Genomic DNA, 19,938 nt, shown 5'->3' with positions numbered 1-19,938 from the left:
CTGAAAACCTGAGTTTTTTCCAAGGTGATTTTAACGGGGATTTTCCCTCATAGATAATCCAGTTAAAATTAACAAAACAATGAGTTTGGATAAGGGTTTTTGTTGGAAGGATGGCCTGCTTTTATTGCAGTGTGGTTTTGGGGCTGGCCAAAGCTGCTCAGCATGTTCTGCAGGGTACATCCTGCCACCACAGCTGTCCTGGCTCTGGAAAGGGACCATAGGAAATACTCTCAGCAATTTGGACCTGCACCATTCTGTCAGTGCCCCACAGCATATAACAAAGGATAGAAGTGCAAAACATAAAATCCAGAAAGCTGGACAGGAAGTTCACCCACTTTGGGTGATTCCTCTCTGGTTTTGAACATTTTTTTGGCCTGTAGCTTCTGAGGGGCATGTGGCCATGGGGGGGGAGGTAATTTTCCTGCTCTGCAGCTCGGTTGCTGCCTGCCTGTGGAAAGGCATGAGGCTGGCACAGGTGCAGGTGCAGTGCAGGCAAGGATTACAAATGCAGAAGGCACTGATGGCAGACACGCCGTTCCCTTTGTTGAATCCCAGCCCGTAAAGAGCAGCAAGGAAAGCTGCAAGGAGAACAAGCAAGGCTGTTATTATTCCAGCTGGTACACCTACAGATATGATTTCCTTCTTTTCCAGCTCTTCCTTTTGGATCCTTGCACTGGCTCCATCCTTCTGGCTGAGCTTTGTTGTCTTTGAAACTTTTGTTGGTGTAGCTTTCCAGATGCTTTCACGGTTGATAATTTTCTTAAATAGTCATGAGATGCAAATCTGCTACAAGGTTTTGGCTAAGTGGAGTGATCAGAAGTGGTGTGGAAAAGTTTTATGATGTCCCTGCCCCAAACACAGAGGGTGGCCGTGGCCAGCATCCACTTATGTGGGTTGACACTTAAAGCTACAATATTTCTGGAGGTGTTTTGCCCTCCTATGAATTGGGCAGGGTTCCTGTAGGGCTGATCCTCCGCCCAAAGGACCCTTTTGACTTCAGTGGGGGTTAGACCCAGTTGTCCCTGCAGACATTGCTTGCTGTAATAGCTACAAAAGACAGTTAGTAACGCTCTTGTTAATGTGCTCCTCAGCACAGCTGACAGTGAGGGGCTGTTTGACCTTCCCTGCTGCCAGAGCCACTGGTGAGTGACACGCAGTTCACCTTCAGGGCTGGAGCACGAACTGGCACCCCTGCCAGCCTGGGTGGCAAGATACCATGTTTAGGCATTAAACTAGGGCACTTGCATACCAGCACTGGCCGCTATTTTAGTGGGTATATGAAGCTGATCCCTGCTCCCCACCCCTGTGGGACGAGGGAGCTGCTGTGAGTGCGGGATATCCTCTGCCTGGTGGATAAAGCTATTAAAAATGGGCTGTGTTTTGTCAGGAATACGTAGTTCATCCAGCTGAATGACTGTAAAAGTACCAGCCCAGCTTAAGGTATGCTGATACACGCTGTAAATGAGAGCAATGCACACAGGGCTCAGCCCCTGGGGTCCTGTGCGTGGTGTGCTCATGTCTCCTCAGCACTGGGGGTGTAAAGCTCTTCTCCTCTGACTCAAATCAACGCCAGTTGCAGTGATTCTGTGGAGACCATCCAGGATGTAACTCAGCCATGCTAAGTACCATAAAACTGTGATATTATTCTTCATTGTTTGTAGCTTGGAGGCCTGTAGAGGCCTAGCTTGGAGCAGTCAGTTTTATTAAGCTCCATCCAAACACAGTGAGATAGTTGTTCTTCCCGAAGAATTTGTATTCTCAAAGTGCGAGCCACCCCGTTTGTGTTCTTGTATCCATGCAACCTTGTTGCTCTTACAACATTACACATTTGTCCTGTGAGATTTCCTCCCTTACAATAAAAACTCACGAGAATGATACACACATTTTCAACTCCAAGCGCACCAGAGACTGCAGGATCCAGCAGTACCTAAAGGACATGGGAGATTTGGAGGCTGCTCTAGTGGAATTGCTAACTTTGAACTGCAAATGTTTGTAATGGCTGTGAAGCTTCCTAATTGAATTTCTGACCCTTTTTGTCACAGAAACCTAGTTACTATAAGGGAAGGAGAAGAGCAAGTAAAGGATTGGTGATTGGTTTGCTTTTTCTGGTTTTTTTTGGGTTTTTTTTAACAGAAACTCCAGTGTAGAGTTCTGTGCATTTTTCTTTTCATTTTCTTACACCTACAGCAGCCTGGTCCTCAGAGGCTGCACATCATTCAAGGATCATGCCTGAAGTCCCCAGCCCAGTGCAGCGTCTCTCCAGAAGGGTTTCATGGAGCCTGCACTGAGTCTCCAAACCCACCCTCCCTCCCTGAGCACTTCTATCCTTTTGAGACACACTGGTACCCACAGACCTGCTGGCAGTGGTGGTCGGACCAGAGCAGGCAACCCATGAGATGGCATCTGCTCCTCGACAGAAATTCCTGGGGAATTCAGTGCTTTCCAGCTGAAAATTCTCAACACTGTGTACTTAGGCAATTTCTTCCTGAGAGCTGATAAAGATCCTCCATAGGCACAGGGCTCATCAGTAACCAGAAATGCAGAGAGGATGTAGAGAACCTGCCATGGGGCTGTGGCCAAACTGCAGGTGAGAAGCTGGGAGCAACCATTTCCAAAGCCCTTTTCTCACCACCTCGGGACAAGTGTTACCATTGCCCTGCTACATTCCAGGTCCAGCAGACCTCTGAGAAGCACCTCTGGTCACATCATTTGGCTGTGTTGCATGGAGATGTCTTAACTTGGTCTGTCACCTGCTAGCCACCATCGCGTGGGGCCTGGGAGCATGTCCCTGGTACACTGCTGGGCTAGGGAGGGACCACATACCCATTTACACCAGAATGAAATTTCTTGGTTTTTGCAAAAAGTGAAGTGCAGAACCATAGAATTGTAGAATCATTTAGGTTGGAAAAAACCTCTAAGATCACTGAGTCCAGCCATCTTCTCCATCCTATTGGATGTAGCATTTGTTTACCTTTCAGCAGTGATGCCATTCCCATCAATTGGGATACAGAACTCCTTCTTTCTTGGAAGTCAGTGAGGAGCACATCGTTAAAGCAGAGAGCAGGCAATGGCCCTTTAAGCACTGTCTGTTTAACTGTAGCACGATCTCTCCTGCACTCGAGTGCTTTCCATAAACAGCGAGTCATCCTGGAAGGGGAGAGAGAGGATGATAAATAATCCTGTTATTCATGCGACTGCGTTCTTTCATGAAACTGAGAAAAGGCAAAATAAAGTGGCGACTGAGAGACTGAGAATGAAATGTGAGGCAGTGGGTTGTGTTGCTGCAGTTATTTGGGGCTGGAAAAAAATCTGGAAAGAGAAAGGTGAGCAGGAAAGATTTAAAATGCCAAGAAGAAAGGCAAGAGACAGGACATAAAAGCAGCTTTCCCTGCATCCTTGCTTTGTGTCTCAGCTCACTGCTGGGGCTGGCTGTCGTGCTGGCTGTCCACCACCAGCTCCCATGGTGCCAGAGGCTTTCCTGTGTGTGCACCTTGTGGAGAGGTGGGAAGTGGGAGACACCAGAGCTCCAGTAAGGACAGCTGGGCAAGGAGAGAGGCAAAAGTGAGCAAACCTTGGGAAAGAAATCTCATGGAACAATGAGGAAGCAGAGAATAAACCTGTTTGCTGAGGGCCCTAGCAAATGAACTATAATTAGTTTTCGTGGGACCGTTATGGTATTTCCTTCATCACACTTTGCATCTGTGCCAGAGGTGCCTCCCCAGTTCGTGTTGGAGATGCCCACGCTGCAGCCGCTCCAGCTCTCCATCTGTGCTCTCCGTGTGTCCCCTGGGCCCTGAGCTGGGACAGCTGAGGCACAGGCATCCCTCCCATTCCGTCAGCCCTGCTCGCAGGCAGCCTCCCACTGAGAGCGGGACACACAGCTGTGGGGGAACATCTTAAACCACTGCAGCTGTCTGCACTCTGCATGTGAGCCAGAGCCCTCCATCCCTGGGATGCTCCTGGAAGCAGCCTGGCACTGTACTGCTGCCTAATTGCCTTGTACCAGCCCCATCTTTGGTTTGTAAGAGAATCTCATCCTGGGACAGTGTGCCAGCCCTTCTAAGACTTCAGTAATGGCACACATCCACTTCAGCAGCATCAGGGATTGGGATAACACAGCCACATTGTTATAATCTTCCCAAAGTGCCTCTTCCCCTTGCATGGCATCAGTGCAATTCCTTCAGGCTTATAAAAGCTTAAGCCTTCGTAAACAAGGCAGCCCTGGAGCCTAGGTATTGTAGAGAGAGAATTCCTCTCCATGTCCTAAATATTTTGGATGGAAAAAAAAAGAGAGAAAAAGAAGGAGAACATTTAATCTCAGCTTCCCTTCTAGTGTAAATGGGACCAGCTCCATCCAGCTTCTGCCTGGAGTCTCTGTCACTGTGCAAAGCTCCCAGTAATGCAAATGGGAATCACGCATGATGTGATGGGAAAGCAGCAGATACCTTTGTAAATACTGCACCCTCACACGAGCCACAAGTGTCTTTCCTGAGACACCCTGCCAAGCCAGCAGGTGTTTTTTACATCAGGCCTTATATTAACACACTCCTACGTATGTCTGGCTGCATCTGCTGCACTAACGATCCCTCGGTGCATAATGGCTGGGTTAGTTTGTGGAGTTAAATACCACAGGCAAGAGCCCAGCCACAATGCATACAAGCCTCAAACTGCTTCTGTTTGTATCTCAGGCCTTACTGCTGCACTTCTTTTGCTGTGACTTTTTCTTTCTTTCTTCCTCTCGCTGCATTTTTCCCTGTTCCTGCCCATCTTTTCCCCAGTTTGTGGTTTTCAGATTCTCTCCATCTCTTTATTTTCTCTATCTTTTGCCGTGTCTTTCCTGTCTCATTTCAGTTTCTGTGGATGCCAGGGAGAAGGAAAGCTGCAGCCAGCCAACCCCAACTGCTCTAACACACTTCCAACAGCCCCAGAGTGGTTGGATACTCCTCCAGCCAGTGCATGTCTGGAGTCTGGGGGCAGTGCCATGGGGGCTGCTGGAAGGGGATGCCACCATTTCAACTCTGGATGCTCACAGTAGCTGCTGTGGAAGTGAAAAGGCCAGCTCAGGCCTGCTCAATTTCTACTCTCAGGGCAGACAGCAAGTCCAAGTCCAAAGCCACTGGGGAAAATATGTGCCCTTAGTGTAAAAGCCTGTTTCTACAGAAGCCAGTGGTAGCAGTCTTTGGGGATTAGTCTTCTGTTGTAATTATCAAGTATTTTAAACTATGTTGTGGCCAGGCATAAAAGCTGTTCAGAAACAAGGAAGGGCTGATTCTGAAGCCAGCTATCATAGACTTCTACAAAAATCCCCCGTAGACCTGACACCAAAGCTAGGTTGAAATTTCCAAGGGCACCAAAGATATGTGTGTGTAACTCCCACTGAAAGGGGAGTTCAGAGCATTACTTAATGAGGAGGATTTGAAAAATACTCTTCTATCCTCCTTTGTTTAAAATTAAGATGCCAAATTCAAACATCCATGCCAGCATGGTGTCTGTTTCCATTGCTCATGCTTTTAGTCGTGTAGTTGTTGTCATGGTCCTTCATGGAGGTCTCACCTTTGGTCCCAGGCTCTCTTGGCCCTAGGTTTAGCTTTTTGCAGTAGTTCCATGGTGTATGCACACACACAAAGCACAACAGCTGGTGGATCTCTTATTCATGGCTTAATCACTTCCCTCCGGAGGTGTTCGGTGTGATGTGTGGTCTTGCTCAATCCTGGCTTCCTGAGGGATGGAGCAGGAGGGTCAAACACAGCCCAGATTCAGCCCAGCACTTAGGACATGACTAACCCAGGGCATGGAGTATTCTCTCGACATCATTAGGATAGACCTGCTTCTTTTCCTGGCGTTAAGCAAGCATTTAGTCCTTTGGAGTTTGTCTTACCACACCCTTCCCATCTCACGCTTATCTCGGCATCATACTTTGAGCTGCCCACTGGTTTTCCACACATCTCCTCTGACTTTCCCCAGGCCATCCATCTGATCTCATAACCACAGCTCCTCTGGTGGTTCACCACGTGCTCCCTGTCCCACCCTTTTTAAACGTTTGCTGTATCACTGCTGCTTTCTGTCCATCTGGAATTTCCCCTGAAGGCCCTGAGCCACCTACTCCATAAGTGTCATCAGACACCTTTTGCTGGGAGGGTTTTGTTTCTTTGTTTCATGGTTGCTCAATCCAAATTGGCTGTGGATTCAATTCAAAATGCCATCACACCAGAGCAGGGCCTCTGCATTCGAAGCAGTTGAGAAAAATAAAATAGATAAGGAGCCAGATGGCTCAAGAGATTGATGGAGTCTGTAACCTCGAGATCACTGCTCCAAAATGCAGCTCTGGTCCACAGCGAACTTCATGGGCTCAGTCCAATTTCTAGTGTACGTAGTGTCATGACAGAAAAACTTCCCTTATAAACACCCCCTGCTTTGGCTGGGAGGCCTGAGGAGGTGTGTGAGGGTCCCTTAAAACAGAGGAAATGTCACCTACTGCACATGGATGATGCAGTCCCCAGCAATGCTTGTGCACATCTGTGGCAAGGGAAATTCTAATTGCAGCATTGCCCACCTGGCCAGCTTCCACAGGGAAGACATTTCCTTCTCTCCTAAATTATCTTTCAAGCCGTTTTTAAACTTGCTTCATGGCTAAGTCTCATGAAAACTGTAATTCTGCAGTCCCAGAGGTCTGACTGATCCTATGTGTACCTGGTGAGGGACTCCTCAGAGGTGAGAGAACTTTGTCAAAATGTCAATAAAAGAATAAGAAGCAAGCAAGAATTTGTGTCTGGAGCATCCCTAAGCTCAAAACAGTGTGAGACCAAAATCTGGCCATGCACACAGGAGCCAAAAGCCTTACTAAACTAAGCTACAATTTCTTGCAGCACAGCCTTCCTTCCTGCTGCTCTAACCTCGCTGTGCAGGAATTGGAAAGAAGCAGGTGCCAGAGAAGAGGTGACTCTGAAATGGCACTAAGGTCATTGCAGAGCAGGACTAGAGCAATCCAGCCTCCCAGGTTTCATTTACTAAAGCCGTAATAGTCTGGTAGGGCATCAGACCCCTTAGCGGTAGTCTTCAACTGTATGTGAAGGCAACAGAGCAAACAACTGTTTTTCCTTGCAAGGCTTCGTGGTGTGGATGTTGTCTGTCCTCAGCCCATGTTCACTCAGCTGCTCTCTCACAGATTCCCCTTGCCCCTGCTGGAAAGCTGCCCAGGAACTCCATCCATAGCTTAAGGGCCAAGACCAAATCAGCTCAGTCAGGCTTGTTAGAATCATAGAGTCATTTAGGTTGGAAAATACCTCTAAGATCATCAGGTCTAACTATTAAATCAGCACTGCCGAGGTCACAGCTGGATGGTGTCCCCAGGGGCCACACCTACATGTCTTTTAAATCCCTCCAGGGACAGTGACTCCACCACTGCCCTGGGCAGCCTGTTCTAATGCTTAACAACCCTTTTGGTGAAGAAATGTATCCTAATATCCAATCTAAACCTCCCCTGGCAGAGCTTGAGGCCATTTCCTCTTGTGCTATGGCTTGCTGGAGAAAAGATTGACCCTCTCTTGGCTATAACCTCCTTTCAAGTAGTTGTATAGAGCGAAAAGGTCCTTTTCTCCAGGCTGAACCCTCCAGCTGCCTCAGAAGCTCCTCCTCAGGCTTGTGCTCCAAAGGGACTCCTTGTTACATGGGTTCCTGTCCTGCCTTGCCACCCTGTGCAGCTCGTTCTCATCCTGTGGTCCTTGTTTTGCCTACCCAGGTATCCCCCAGTGCTCCTGGCTGTGGGATGCCCACAGCCAGCCAGTGCTGCTCTCTGCACCCCTGAGAGCTGGTCCCATCCCATGTGTCCACAGCCCCGTGTCGGCCCTGGGGAGCTGCTTCGTACTATCCACAACTGTTTGGTTTATATTTGCGTATCGGGCCATGACCCTGAACTGGCTTCTCCCTTTAAATTCCTTCCACATGGCTCTGCCCACACTGTCCACAAAGCCTCTCAAAGAAATGCAACTTGGAAAAAAAAAAATCTGAGAAGAAGAAAAACCCCTTCACAACAAAATGTCCTTCTCTCTCCGGCAGTTCTGCTTGGGTGCGGTTTTCCCAACACTCCCCCGCAACTGAGGCGCAGAGTCTGTTCAGCTCTGTTCCTGCCAGCGCTGCAGGGACAGGGACACCCCAGGCTGGGCACAGAGCAGCAGCACTGCAGGGACAGGGACACCCCAGGATGGGCACAGAGCACCGGCACTGTAGGGACAGGGTCACCCCAGGCTGGGCACAGAGCAGCAGCACTGCAGGGACAGGGACACCCCAGGCTGGGCACAGAGCAGCAGCACTGCAGGGACAGGGTCACCCCAGGCTGGGCACAGAGCAGCAGCACTGCAGGGACAGGGACACCCCAGGCTGGGCACAGAGCAGCAGCACTGTAGGGACAGGGTCACCCCAGGCTGGGCACAGAGTGCCCACACACAGTCCCTGTCCACAGGGGCTGGGCACCTTGCTGGAGTCACTGCACTGCTGTAAAACCGGGCCTTTACCCAGCTTTCATCCCAAGAGCCTTGGTGCCCTTTAGCCTCTGCCACTGCACAGCACTGGGATTGTGCAGCGGGGCCAGGAGCCTTCTCCCCCGGGGTGAGGAGCCCATGACAGCCCCTCTCCATTCTCTCCCTTGCATATAAGCATATATATAGGACTGTCCCCATATAGTGGCAGCTTCACACATGTGCTGGTGGGCGGGTAGCTCTGCATTTGCCCTCATGATTTCATGCCAGAAACATTTGCAAGTTCAGCTCGCTGCTCGGTTTCCCCTCTCTCTCTCCTCCCTTTCAGGGTTACTCCCTGAGTCTACAAAGGCGTCCCACAGTCCCCCCACAAGGCCATGGGCTCCAGCCTGCCTGCATCCCTCCAGCTTCATCATTCCCTCATCCTGCCCTCTTAAAGATTTTCTTAAAGACTTTCAGTAAGATCAAAATAAATTTTGCCATATGCATTGCTGTTATCAAGCCTTCCCTTTTTCTTTTCTCAGCAGCTATTTTGGGGTGATTAATAATTCACAGCGAGGCTTGGCACTGCAGTGGTTAAAGGGATGAAGCTGAGCTGACGCAGGAGCCTTCTGGACAGAAGCAGTTTTTAAAAGTCTTATAAGTGCTATTTTTTTCTTTAGGAAAGGAGTGGATTTTTTTTTAAGTGTTGTGAGAACAGGAATGTTTCTCTTTTAGCCAATTCCACATACTTTTTGTTATAGGAGAAGATGTGGTCTGAGGGTTTTAGCAGAGGCTAAAACAGGGGAGAACTGGATCTGTTTTGGTGGTGTATCAAGTGGATAGGAAATAATCGAAAATGCTGTGTTAAAAAATTAGTTTAGCAGCAGCTCCAGGCGAACCCTGTTCTGCAGTGAGCCCTCCCTCCCCTCACCTGCCCAGCACCCAGCAGACCTGGCAAATGCACAGATTTGATCCATTCCCACCCTTTGGCCAAAAGACATTCCTTTAATCATGCACTCCTGGGAACTGAGGTTGTGAGTGTTTTTCTGTTGGTAAAATGAAGCATGTTGGCTGCCAGAGGCTGTTGCAAGGCTGTGTTCAGGGGGTGTGTTGCATGGTGCACGGACAGGTCTCTCCTGGGGCTTCCCTGGGATGCTCCCACACATCCTGGGTGATGGGCAGCCTGTGGCTTTGCTCAGGCTGCAGCACATCCCTTGCTGGGCACGGTGGTGCAGCAGCCTCCTGCCTTGTATCAACTGTGTTTCCTTCCCCACCTGCTGCCTGGGCTGAAATCAGCTCAGATCCATCCTCTCTCATGCCAGCACTCTGTCTCCATCACACCCTGCTCGGTGGAAAGGTGAGGAGTTTTTCCAGGATCCCACATGACACACATCCTCTTCTGAGGACATTCACTGGTCCCATTGCTTCAGACACACCTCCAGGTCTGCCAGCAGCCTCGCCTGTAATGATGGGCGGGATGTAAAATGGATTAAAAAGCAGAGGCCAGAACTTTTTTAGGTTAATCTCTTAATGCAAAAGGATCATATTTGGCAGCAACATAAGGCAAGCTCTCATCAGTTTATAGTTCTGGTTTTCTTCCCTTTAACAATCTAATTTTGTACATCACTGTGTGGAATCCAGATACAGATAATCCTCCCCCAGTTAACACCACTCTGGTTGTGCCCTGTGGAAATCTGTGTGCTGCCTGCAGGAGCTGGAGACATGAGGGTGCTTCGCTGATCTAGAGACTGTCTGGAGGGGTTTCAGCAGATAATAGATAGCTCAGCATCAAAAGAAGAGCTCTGGAGACACTTTTCATGAGCACTTTTGGAGAAAGTGGTCTTTTGTGTTTGCATGCCAGCTTACACTTTGGTTCAGGGGACAGTTGGTAGCTATTGAAAACTGAAATATTCTGATTGTCGCAGAGGAGAAACTCACAATTTTCCCTGAAAAACTTTCACACCAAATGGAAATTTTCTGACAAACCATTCAGCCAGAATGACCTTTTGTGCTGCAGAACAAACTGTGATGAACATTTTTTCTACCAGGTTTTTCTCCTGACATTATGAATCCTGATGGGGGATTAGCTAACAGGGCTCGTTATCAGCACATGCAGCATCAGAGAGGAGGACTTGGAGCTATGTGAGATTTCAAAAACAATCATCTGATGCCAACATGCAATTTGAGATGCTGCCTGACCCAAAAAGGAGGATTCATGGGCTAAAGTTGGTGCTAATGTTAATCCCAGCTATGGGTGAAGTTGCCCCAAGGCTGAATTTGCCTCAAGAGAGTCAAGCCTGGGAGTGGATTAACTTCTAAGAAACTCAGAGTGAATGAATTAGGGGAATTACTCGGTAGGGTCAGCAATGAAATCATGAGTCCACTGCAGAGGAAACAGGATGCATTTCTAAAGGGCTAAGAATGGCCCCTTTGCTAGATTTATGGGGCCGAGGTGATGAGCGTGGGGTCAGATAATAACCTTTCAAACCACCAAGGCAGACCAAATATGCTTTACCATGGGCCGCTTGCTTTTCAATGCATGTGTGTCATGTTTGGAAAACAAGGCCCCGTCTGTCCAGGCCGAAACAGCAGCAACAAAATAACGCTGCTTGTTAGGGAAATGCCACCGCAGAAAAAGATAATTGAAACATTCAGGCTGGCAATACATGGGGATAAAGGCAATAAATGCTGAAAGCACACTGCCTTATCTCGGGCAGGAGCTGCCGGCGCTACTCCTTGGCCTGCGTTCCGCCGGGCCGGGGAGGCCTCGGCCGTGCCCGGTTATCCCGGGGGCCGGCCTTCAGCCAAGGCCACCGACAGAACAGGGCTGCTGGACCGGGACTGATGCCCGTCCCTCCTCCTGCTGCAGCTGTTCTCCCTCCCAGGCAGAGCGGGAAGCATCTGCAGTGCATTGGGGTGTGTGAACCAACCCCAAAGGCACACGGCCAGCAAAATGCTGCAGAGCGGCACAAAGCTGTGTCGGAGAGGTTTAGGGTGGGTATGAGGAAAAGGTTCTTCTTCACACAGAGGGTGGCTGGACACTGGGACAGGCCCCCCAGGGGAGTGGTCACAGCACCAAGCCTGACGCAGTTCAAGTGTTTGGAGAACGCTCCCAGGCACAGGGTGGAATTTTTGGGTTGTTTTGTGTGGGGTTAGAAGCTGGACTCGGTGGTCCTTGTGTGCCCATGAGTCTATGAAAACAGGAGGCAGAGGTGGGGCTGGGAGGGGCACACAGCCCCTTATGGAGCCACTCCAGGCTGCCCAGCACAGCCCTGGTGAGTGTCCAGCATGACCCAAAGGGCTCAGTGGGCTGGAGCTGCTGCTCCAGTGCTCACAGCTTCGTACCCCGTTGCTGGGGCTTTCATGATGGCTCCACAAGCCACTGCTCCAGGGAATCGGAATTTATTGTAACATTACAGAAAGTGGCCAAGGAACCCCCATAATTCACCTAAAATCTGATATAAAAATGATGCAAATGTTTCTTGTGGATTTAGGTACAGCTGAAACATGAGCAATAGAGGGGGAAAACCTGCAAACAAAACTAGTATCCTCAAGTCTTCTGCTTATTACATGGCAACAAAGGTATGTGATGCTGCAAAGCTCTTGGCTTGTGGCCTCGCCCTGCTCTCACACAAGTCCTGGAGAAGTTACGCAAGTGCAATGGGAATCCATGAATTTTGATGAGGAGTATCCCTGCTTCCCACTATTCATGCCTTTGTGACAGGAGGCAGCACAGAGATATGCTGCAAGGCAGCTGGATGGCAGTAACCACTGCACTGAACCCCCTGGCTTTGTCCACCCAATTTTCCATGCTCAGTGCCCGCTCTCCTGTTGTGGCACTGAGATTCTTCTGGGAGTGGTTTTTCAGCTGGCAGCCTGGGCAGCATCAAGGCCAAGCCCCAGCCAGGCAAAAAGGGTCTGTGATGGGAGATGGACTGCAGGGAGCACATTTGGGCTGCAGGGCAGCTCCCCTTTGAGGTTTTGGAGAGCCCACCCTCTGCCACTTTAGTTGCTTTGATGTTCTTCAGATGGAGACAGGATTTACAAATGCTTGACTGTAGGACAAAAATCGTAGAGGAGAATGCTATTTCTCCCCCTGCTTCTTTCCCCCATCTGCTGAAGGGCTGGATCCTGCAAGTACTGCTGAGACAAACCCACAGCCACGGGGGAAATGATGTTTTCCAAGACCACTCCAAGGTGGGCAGTAGCACAGAGCAATCAGCTCCAGTCTGTGTTGTTTTGTGCTTGACAAGCAGCAGCCAGAGACTCTCCAGGGAGACCTGCTTTTCCTAAGGTGCCAGTACAACTCCTTACACGGAGCACAGCAGTTTGAGGTCCTGAGGCATCGCTGTCAGACCCCAGCTCGCTATGGAAATGTTGCTCTGGGAAGGATTACTTCTCTCTGCAAAACACAAACCTTTCTTCTTCTCTGCTGCAGTAATTTTTCTGCAATTATAACTTACACTGAACAGCTCAAACTGCAGGCATTAACACAGCACAGGCTGCAGCCTCCCTTTACCTTCGGGTGGACAGCGTGGATCAGACAGCACCCGGATGGTTTCAGCATGAATCACTCACTGCCTCTGTAACCAACATTCCCATAACCTAAATCTATCAAAAAGAACATAAACCACATCAGAAGCCAGTTCTCAGATAGTCATTTGCTAAAACTTTGGAAATCTCTTATATTAAACAGATATCTCTTTACAGGAGTATGAAGCTGCCCTAATTATACAAAGGGTGGAAAGGGACAATCTTCCATCTGGGAAGGCTGTTTAACTTCTTCTGGCTTCCTAAAAAGCTATTGTCTTGTAAACTGAGCATTCCTTCACTGGCCTTGTAGACACAACATTCCCCATGTCCCAACCAAGTGCTGTGCAAGGAGCAGCAGTACCCGAGCCAGCCAGCCTGAACAGCCCTGGGCACAGCCCCACAGGGGCTGGTGCTGGCTGCCCCTGCAACACCCCATTCAGAGCACGGTGTGCTGCCAGACACGGTTGTGCCTTGGCTTTTTCCTATGGTTCTTCAGCAGTGGCCTCTGGCCTGGGTTTTTTTGGAAGGAAAAGGCGCTCTATGCAGCCCTCTCCTTCACACCAGGAATCACTGTGGTTGTAGGGACCTCACTGGGTGAGCAGCAGCCTCTGCAGCATTGATCTGGTGGCTCTGAGGTTTCTCCACATGGCTGGAGGTACAGTGAAGGAGATATGATGAGAACCCCAGGTTTTCAGGAAGAGGAACAGCTTCATCACAGAGGCTGCCTTGTTTCTCGTGAGCCACCGGGGCAGGTCCATCCCCACTGACCACCTGAGGAGTGTGATGTCTCAGGATGCTAAACAGCATCTCTCAAACCCCCTTTGCTTGCAAACCTTGCACAGCTCTTTTCTGCAGCTGGAAAACCAACGTGAGTAGCAGTGAGGTGTCAGCTACTAACACCAAGTCACATCTTCTAGGGAAGACCTTCCTTCCATGTTATGAAAATCCCAGACATTTTTATTTGGCACCAGTAGCTTTTATTATCCCCTTCCTTCTTCTGTCATCAATACTGTGTTCAGTTTCTGCTTGTGTACATGCTCTGGTAGATGCTATTGTACAGCTGACGGGCCTTAAATTCACACTTTGTGGGAGGCATATTTCTTTCCAAAGGTTTTACATTACTCAAGGTAGCAAGTCACAAAATAAAACCGTTGTTGCAAATATCATTTGAAGTTAATCTTCATATAATCCACAGTAAATATTTATGTGCAGTGCAATAGTGGCTGGATTTGTTTACAGTTTGAAATTGTTAGAGAGGATTCCATATAGATTAGTCAGCTAATCTGCTGTAATCTACTTAAAAAGTAACTGAAATGGGTTTTCTTTCACCGAATCATGTTAGCCCTGTGTATGCAGTGACTTCAGATAGGGAAAGGATTCAGGCACAAAAGGGCATTTACCTTGTGGGTGCTCACAGCATTGCTTGCATTGCAGGAGAGCCATAAATTTCCTCTTCTGCCTTAGAGAACGGGACAGCTGCAGTGACTGAATTTAAGCTGAGATGAGTGTCAGGCTCTTCTATCCCATTTCCTTGCTGCAGCTTTTGAACTGTATCGCCTGGGGATAAACTGAGCTTTGATGAGGCACCTGCACGGTGTCTGCACAGAAGTCATCCTTTCTGAATTTATTCTGTTTTATTTCACTCCCTTCTAAGGAGCTCTACAGGAGGTGCCTCTACCTAGCATGCTCCTGAGTTAATAAGGAAAGCGTCCCATATCCTTTCCTCACAACTCACCTTTGTTCACAGAAGAGTTGCAGCTCAAGATGCAAAAAGATTTTAGATACTCACCGTACTACACAGAAGGTCTCTGGGTGATGTGGGCATCCGTGGGACAGATGTGTCTCCTCTGGGCCGTAAGGTCCAGGCTTGGACCTCTAATAGCCCAAGGACTGAAGGGCAAAGCCTGGGCAGAAAACTTTGAGATCTTCCTCCATCCAACCGAGCAACAAGCTTGTCTGGGAGGCTCAGCTAACATATGCCAGAGATGGTGTGAATGGTGATAAAATCCCATTCTGTGGCTTTCACCAATATTCAAAGGTTGGTGAGGGATCCCTCCAAGCCCTTGCTCCTGGTGTGGGGATGCTCACACAGAGGTGGCCTCACTAATACAAGGTGCTGGCTGCAGCATGGGTGAGTCCTGAGCCCTCTGTATCCTGTCTCTCTGGGACATAGGCAGGAGCCAGGTGGGTAACTGCTGGGAGAAAAGGGGGCTGAAACAAGCCATCCTGTGGCCACTTTATTTCCCATTTACCCACCACACCTGGGACCAGCCAGGTGGCAGATGGGGTTGCCTGCGGCTCCCTGCTCATCACTTGTTTTAAATCCCATCTCCTGCCCCCTTGCACTGGGAAGGCTGGGTACCCCGTGCCTGCAACCTGCTCCTCCATCCAGGTCAGACTAGTGGCTGCAGCCCAGCTCTGCTTCTGGAGGTCGAGACCTGGAACCTCCCCAGAGAAACCTGGGGAAGGCAGAACACACCTTGTGTCCTTCCATAACCAGCAACACTGGCAGGACCGTGGCTCCCAGTCTGGGAGGGGACCTGGCCCATCACCTCTGCTACCCTCTGGCAAACACATCAGCCTTTGGTGTCGGGGCAGTCAATTTTCTCCCCGTTCACACATCCCCAGTGCCGGTAGATCATTGCAGTGTGGGTCCCTCTGAATAATACATTCATCCACAGTCCTTCCCCCACCCTGTCCTCAGCAAGGCCTTCACGAGTTGAATACAGTGGCTCGGCTCCAGCACACACAGCTGCCGTCACTGCTGCAATTCTTTTGCCTTGAGAAAAAGCATATACAATTTAATATGCTCCTGGCACAACAGCTTTTCTGTAGTGGAGGAGGCGGGTTTGTTTATGGCTATTTTGATAGGGCAGCTTTCATCCGGACACAGGTTCTGCTGCATCTCCCCGCCTGCACAAGGACGCCTTTGTTGGGCTGGTTCTTGTGTTCCTCTGCCCGTTTTGGTACTTTCTCCTGCTCCCTGCAAACCCAAGGTTTAAAAAGCCCTCCTTGCTAATCATGTTATTCTTTAAATGCTGGATCCTGGGCTAAGAGCCAGACATGCAAGGCAATGGGAGAGGGTGTGATGCTTTACTGGATATGTGTCAAGGATATGAACCATCCTGCCATCTCATGGGAATTTGGCTCATGGAGCAGAGCTCGTGGTGCTTGTGGTGCTTGTGGTGGCCATTAGCAGTGACTTACAGGCTTTCCAGGCTGGGGAGCAGCTCTGTTGCTTTCTCAGACACTTTCAGTCTCGCCAAGAGCTGTAGGAACCATGCACAGGGGCACAACTCCTTCCTCCAGGCACAGCCAAGACAGGGCTTTTCCATCCCCGCAGGAGCTGGTGCTGAGAGATGCAGATTCCCTTCCGGCAGCAACTTCCAGAGTCGCCTTTATGCAAGTTAAACTGTGAACAGTGACACATCTCCCTGCTCCGCACTCCCACGGCACCTCAGCTCCCCAGGCAGGGTGGGGTGAGGAGGAGATGCACCTCCAGGCTGGGACGTCTCAATCAAACAACCCAGAGTCTGCAAGCGCAGCCAACTCCTTCTATCTGGCAAGCGGCTTGAGCTGCCCCTGGTTGACGAGGAGAAACAATCTCTTGTGTTTTTCAGCTGCTGAGTCTGTTCCCTCTCGCTGCTGCAGTGGAAATAAATGGTGGGAGGGTTTAGCCAGCACTAATTCATTGCCACGTTCAATCTGAAGTTTCTGCGACTTTGTGCTTGGCCCACAAACACACAGAGAAAATGAAACCGGATAGAAAATACAACGGATCATCCGATCATTTTAAGCACATGGGAACAAAACAGAGTCACTCTGTAGTGCACATGAATTCCACACATGTGGAGGAATGCAAAGCAGCTATTGTACCCCCACTTTGCAGATCCATTTCAATGTTTTCCCAGTTTATCTGGAAAATACATACTGCATGGTACTGTACGTCGTATTTCACTGCTATGCACCATGATGTCTTCTAATGGAACAATCGCCATGCTTGTAGTCTAAGGGCAATACAAAAGTGCTTTCAAATAATAACAATACATTTTCTGTATAAAGAGGATAGGGAGTAGCCACTTCCCAGAAAGGCTTGATTTCCCTGGAGCCAGCAGTATGAACATCCAGAGCGCCAGTAACAGCAGGCAGTGGTGAGAAATTCCCTACCTCATCATCAGTCTATACATCCTGTTTCCAACTGGCAGCTCTGGGAAGAGAGGAGGCTGTCAGCACCCACCAAGGGTAAGGTGAATGCACCCAGTGAGTCTTGGCAGCACGAGGCTCCATTTATCCCGTCGGGGCTTGGATGGGGGGCACTTCTTTGGCAAAACAACTCTTTCGGCTTTGAACTGAGGCTGTGAGTAGAGGAGCAGCATTCTCACAGCCCAGCTCCCAGAGATCACACAGCAGCACAGCATCTGCCAATTCATTCAGCACTGCTGGCCTGTGCAGCAACATGGCACGCCACTGTTCCACGTTTGGAGGCAGTTTATACTGGAATAGGAGCAGTCTTCTTGGGTAAAATGATTATTTTTTTCCTCCATGAGATCTCACGACTTTTTAAAGAGAACTCTGCACACTTCAAATTGCTGAAGCACAAGAGCATGGGACATGTGCTGCAGCTGGTCTGGGCTGTGGAGGCTCTCTGTGGTACTTGTGCAGAGAATGACTTGAAAACAAGGATTAAAGCACAGCTGGGGAGGGGCTGACACACACAGAAGGGAAAAGTTACCCTTGCACATCTGAGATAGGAGTCAGAGCAGCCCAAGGAGACACTCATGCTTTGCTTTCCTTGCCCAAAGTGCAGCCTCTTTCCTAAAAACTCAATCCAGATTTTTAGACATCAGAAGAATCACTCTGGTATTGGAGCCCGATCAAGCACAAAAAACATCCTCAGCCTTCAGAAAAATACCAGATGGATGCAGATGCCAACTCCTTTGGCCAGGCAGTGTTTTGAGAGAAAAGGCCAGCTTGTTGTGAGAGTGCTGCATCCCAGATACAACTCTGCAGAGCAGCAAAGAGCCACAGAAAAATCCCTGGAGGAGGAGGAGCATCCAAGCCAACATATTCCCGTAACATCAGATTTTCAAGGCTACACATATGCTCATATCCAAATATGCTCTCCTTCTCCAGAGGGAAGAGGGACCTACAGAAGTGACTCTGGCTGGAAATGCTCTTACGAGTTTCTGAGCAGTCATGTGCACTCGAAGCTCCAGTCAGAGCTGCCAAATCATTGGAAACAAGTGAAAAAAACATGCCTGGCAATGTAAGAGGGGATAATTTGGTCTCTACATAGTGAACTGGTGTTTGGAATATCAGCTGTGAGACTTTAAGCTGGTTGGAGCTCAGTTGCCTACTCTTCAAGGAGGTCATCATGGTATTGCCGATGCACAAGATAATATTCTCTCTGCTCTACAGAAATGGGCACAAAGAACAAACACTTCTTCCATAAATAGGTCAGTGAAAGGATTTATGCACCATTTAAGACTTAAAAGTGAATGGGATGCACACACCTCCTGCAACTTTCACAACAGGAGAAATGTTACCCTTTGTGTGGTGGCTCCACTTCTGAAGGCCACTGACCACAAGACAAAAAACCCAGCAGCCAGTAAGCTGGGGTTACTTGGTTCTCCAACAGTTCTTGTTTCCCACCAACACCTGAACAGGTAACATGGTGTTAGACTGTGCTTGCTTGATGATCAAGGAAGGATTTACAGCATTCATGTGGCTCATTGACTTTAGCACCAGTCTAGTGCCACGAAGCAGTGGGAATGCCTGAGCGAGCCGAAGTAATGTGATACACACACCAAAGCCTGGTCAGCCACATGGCCTTGTAAAAACCTGAGGTGCAATTAGTTTCTATTAAAACAAAAAAAAGTCTTTTCTTTTGTCTCAGGAGTCCTGAAATGGCTGTGACACAATTAAAACCAACCCAAAAAAAGAATGACAATGAGGAGTGGTGAGATGTCCTTTTCTGGAGAGTGTGGGCTGGTAATGTCCTTCTGGAAGGACCTCAGAGAGAGTGGTCACTTTTGATTACTACATAATGTGAGTAATTCTCTGGAAAGACCAGTCCTTCCCTCCTGAATCATAGCAAAGGGGGGAAAAATAACACACTGCAAAAAGGGAAAGCTGGACAGCCCTTGGATGTCGGGAGCCGCCCAAGGTTTCTGTGCGGGGGCTACCACAGAGAAGCAGCAAAGAGTGAGCCACTGGCCCTGCCCTTTGCTCTGGGGCAACAGCTCCAGCTCTGGAGCCAAGCTTGGACCATAACACACCTACTGTTGTGGCCACCCAGAGCTCTGGTAGATAGGATGGCACTAACAGCACACTGAACACCTCCTCACCCAGAAGCCACGCTCTCCAGTTCTTCAACCCATGCCTGCACCCTGATGCATGAGGTACAGGTGGTTCCTTTGGAGGCTCTGCCTTCTCTGAAGTTTGTCCTCAGTGTAGTTCCTGGCCAGCCCACGGCACGAACACAAGCCATGGAAGCAGCACAGTACATCCCTGGTGCCAAAAATGGGGCTGTGCTTCAGTCCCAGGGCAGCCACGCTTCTAAAAATCCATGTGTGGCCAAAAGTTGAGAAGAATGACTGGGACAGATCCCTGGTGTGGTTGGGACCAGGGGCGTTGCCTGTGATGCTGGGGGAAAAGGAGCAGCACTGGTATTTGAGAAGGAAAGAGCCTGCTTTTCCCCAGGTGTACCCCCTGGATGTATGACAGGCTCAGCATCAGTCCTGAGGGTGTCACAGCTGGCACCTGGACAGCAACAGGAAGGTCCCAGAGACACCTTGGGCCTCTATTTATTTATATAGACATATATGGTTACATTTAAACAGATAAATTTTTTTCCTTCATGCTAATCCTCCACAAAACCAGTTTGGTTTCCATTACTATATATAGCACTGGGAATCTTGGTCTATTTTTTGTCCCTTTGCATCTGATT

General features: G+C 49.2%; 1 protein-coding gene across 1 annotated transcript in view; it reads right to left on the bottom strand.

Annotated features, from left to right (window-relative positions):
• The window catches only part of PDGFA (platelet derived growth factor subunit A), a 33,909-nt gene extending 28,303 nt beyond the window's left edge, over positions 1 to 5,606 (bottom strand). Inside the window, exon 1 of the mRNA XM_008633657.2 lies at positions 5,554 to 5,606. Within this exon, the coding sequence (XP_008631879.1) occupies positions 5,554 to 5,606 (53 nt within the window). The remainder of the gene's footprint in view (positions 1 to 5,553) is intronic.
• Positions 5,607 to 19,938: the final 14,332 nt, after the last annotated feature.

This window comes from Corvus brachyrhynchos, unplaced genomic scaffold (assembly GCF_000691975.1).
Source record: "Corvus brachyrhynchos isolate BGI_N302 unplaced genomic scaffold, ASM69197v1 scaffold5, whole genome shotgun sequence".
In the NCBI taxonomy this organism is placed as follows: domain Eukaryota; kingdom Metazoa; phylum Chordata; class Aves; order Passeriformes; family Corvidae; genus Corvus; species Corvus brachyrhynchos.
Note: the sequence above shows the minus strand (reverse complement) of the source record. Positions and strands in the feature narration are given on the sequence as shown.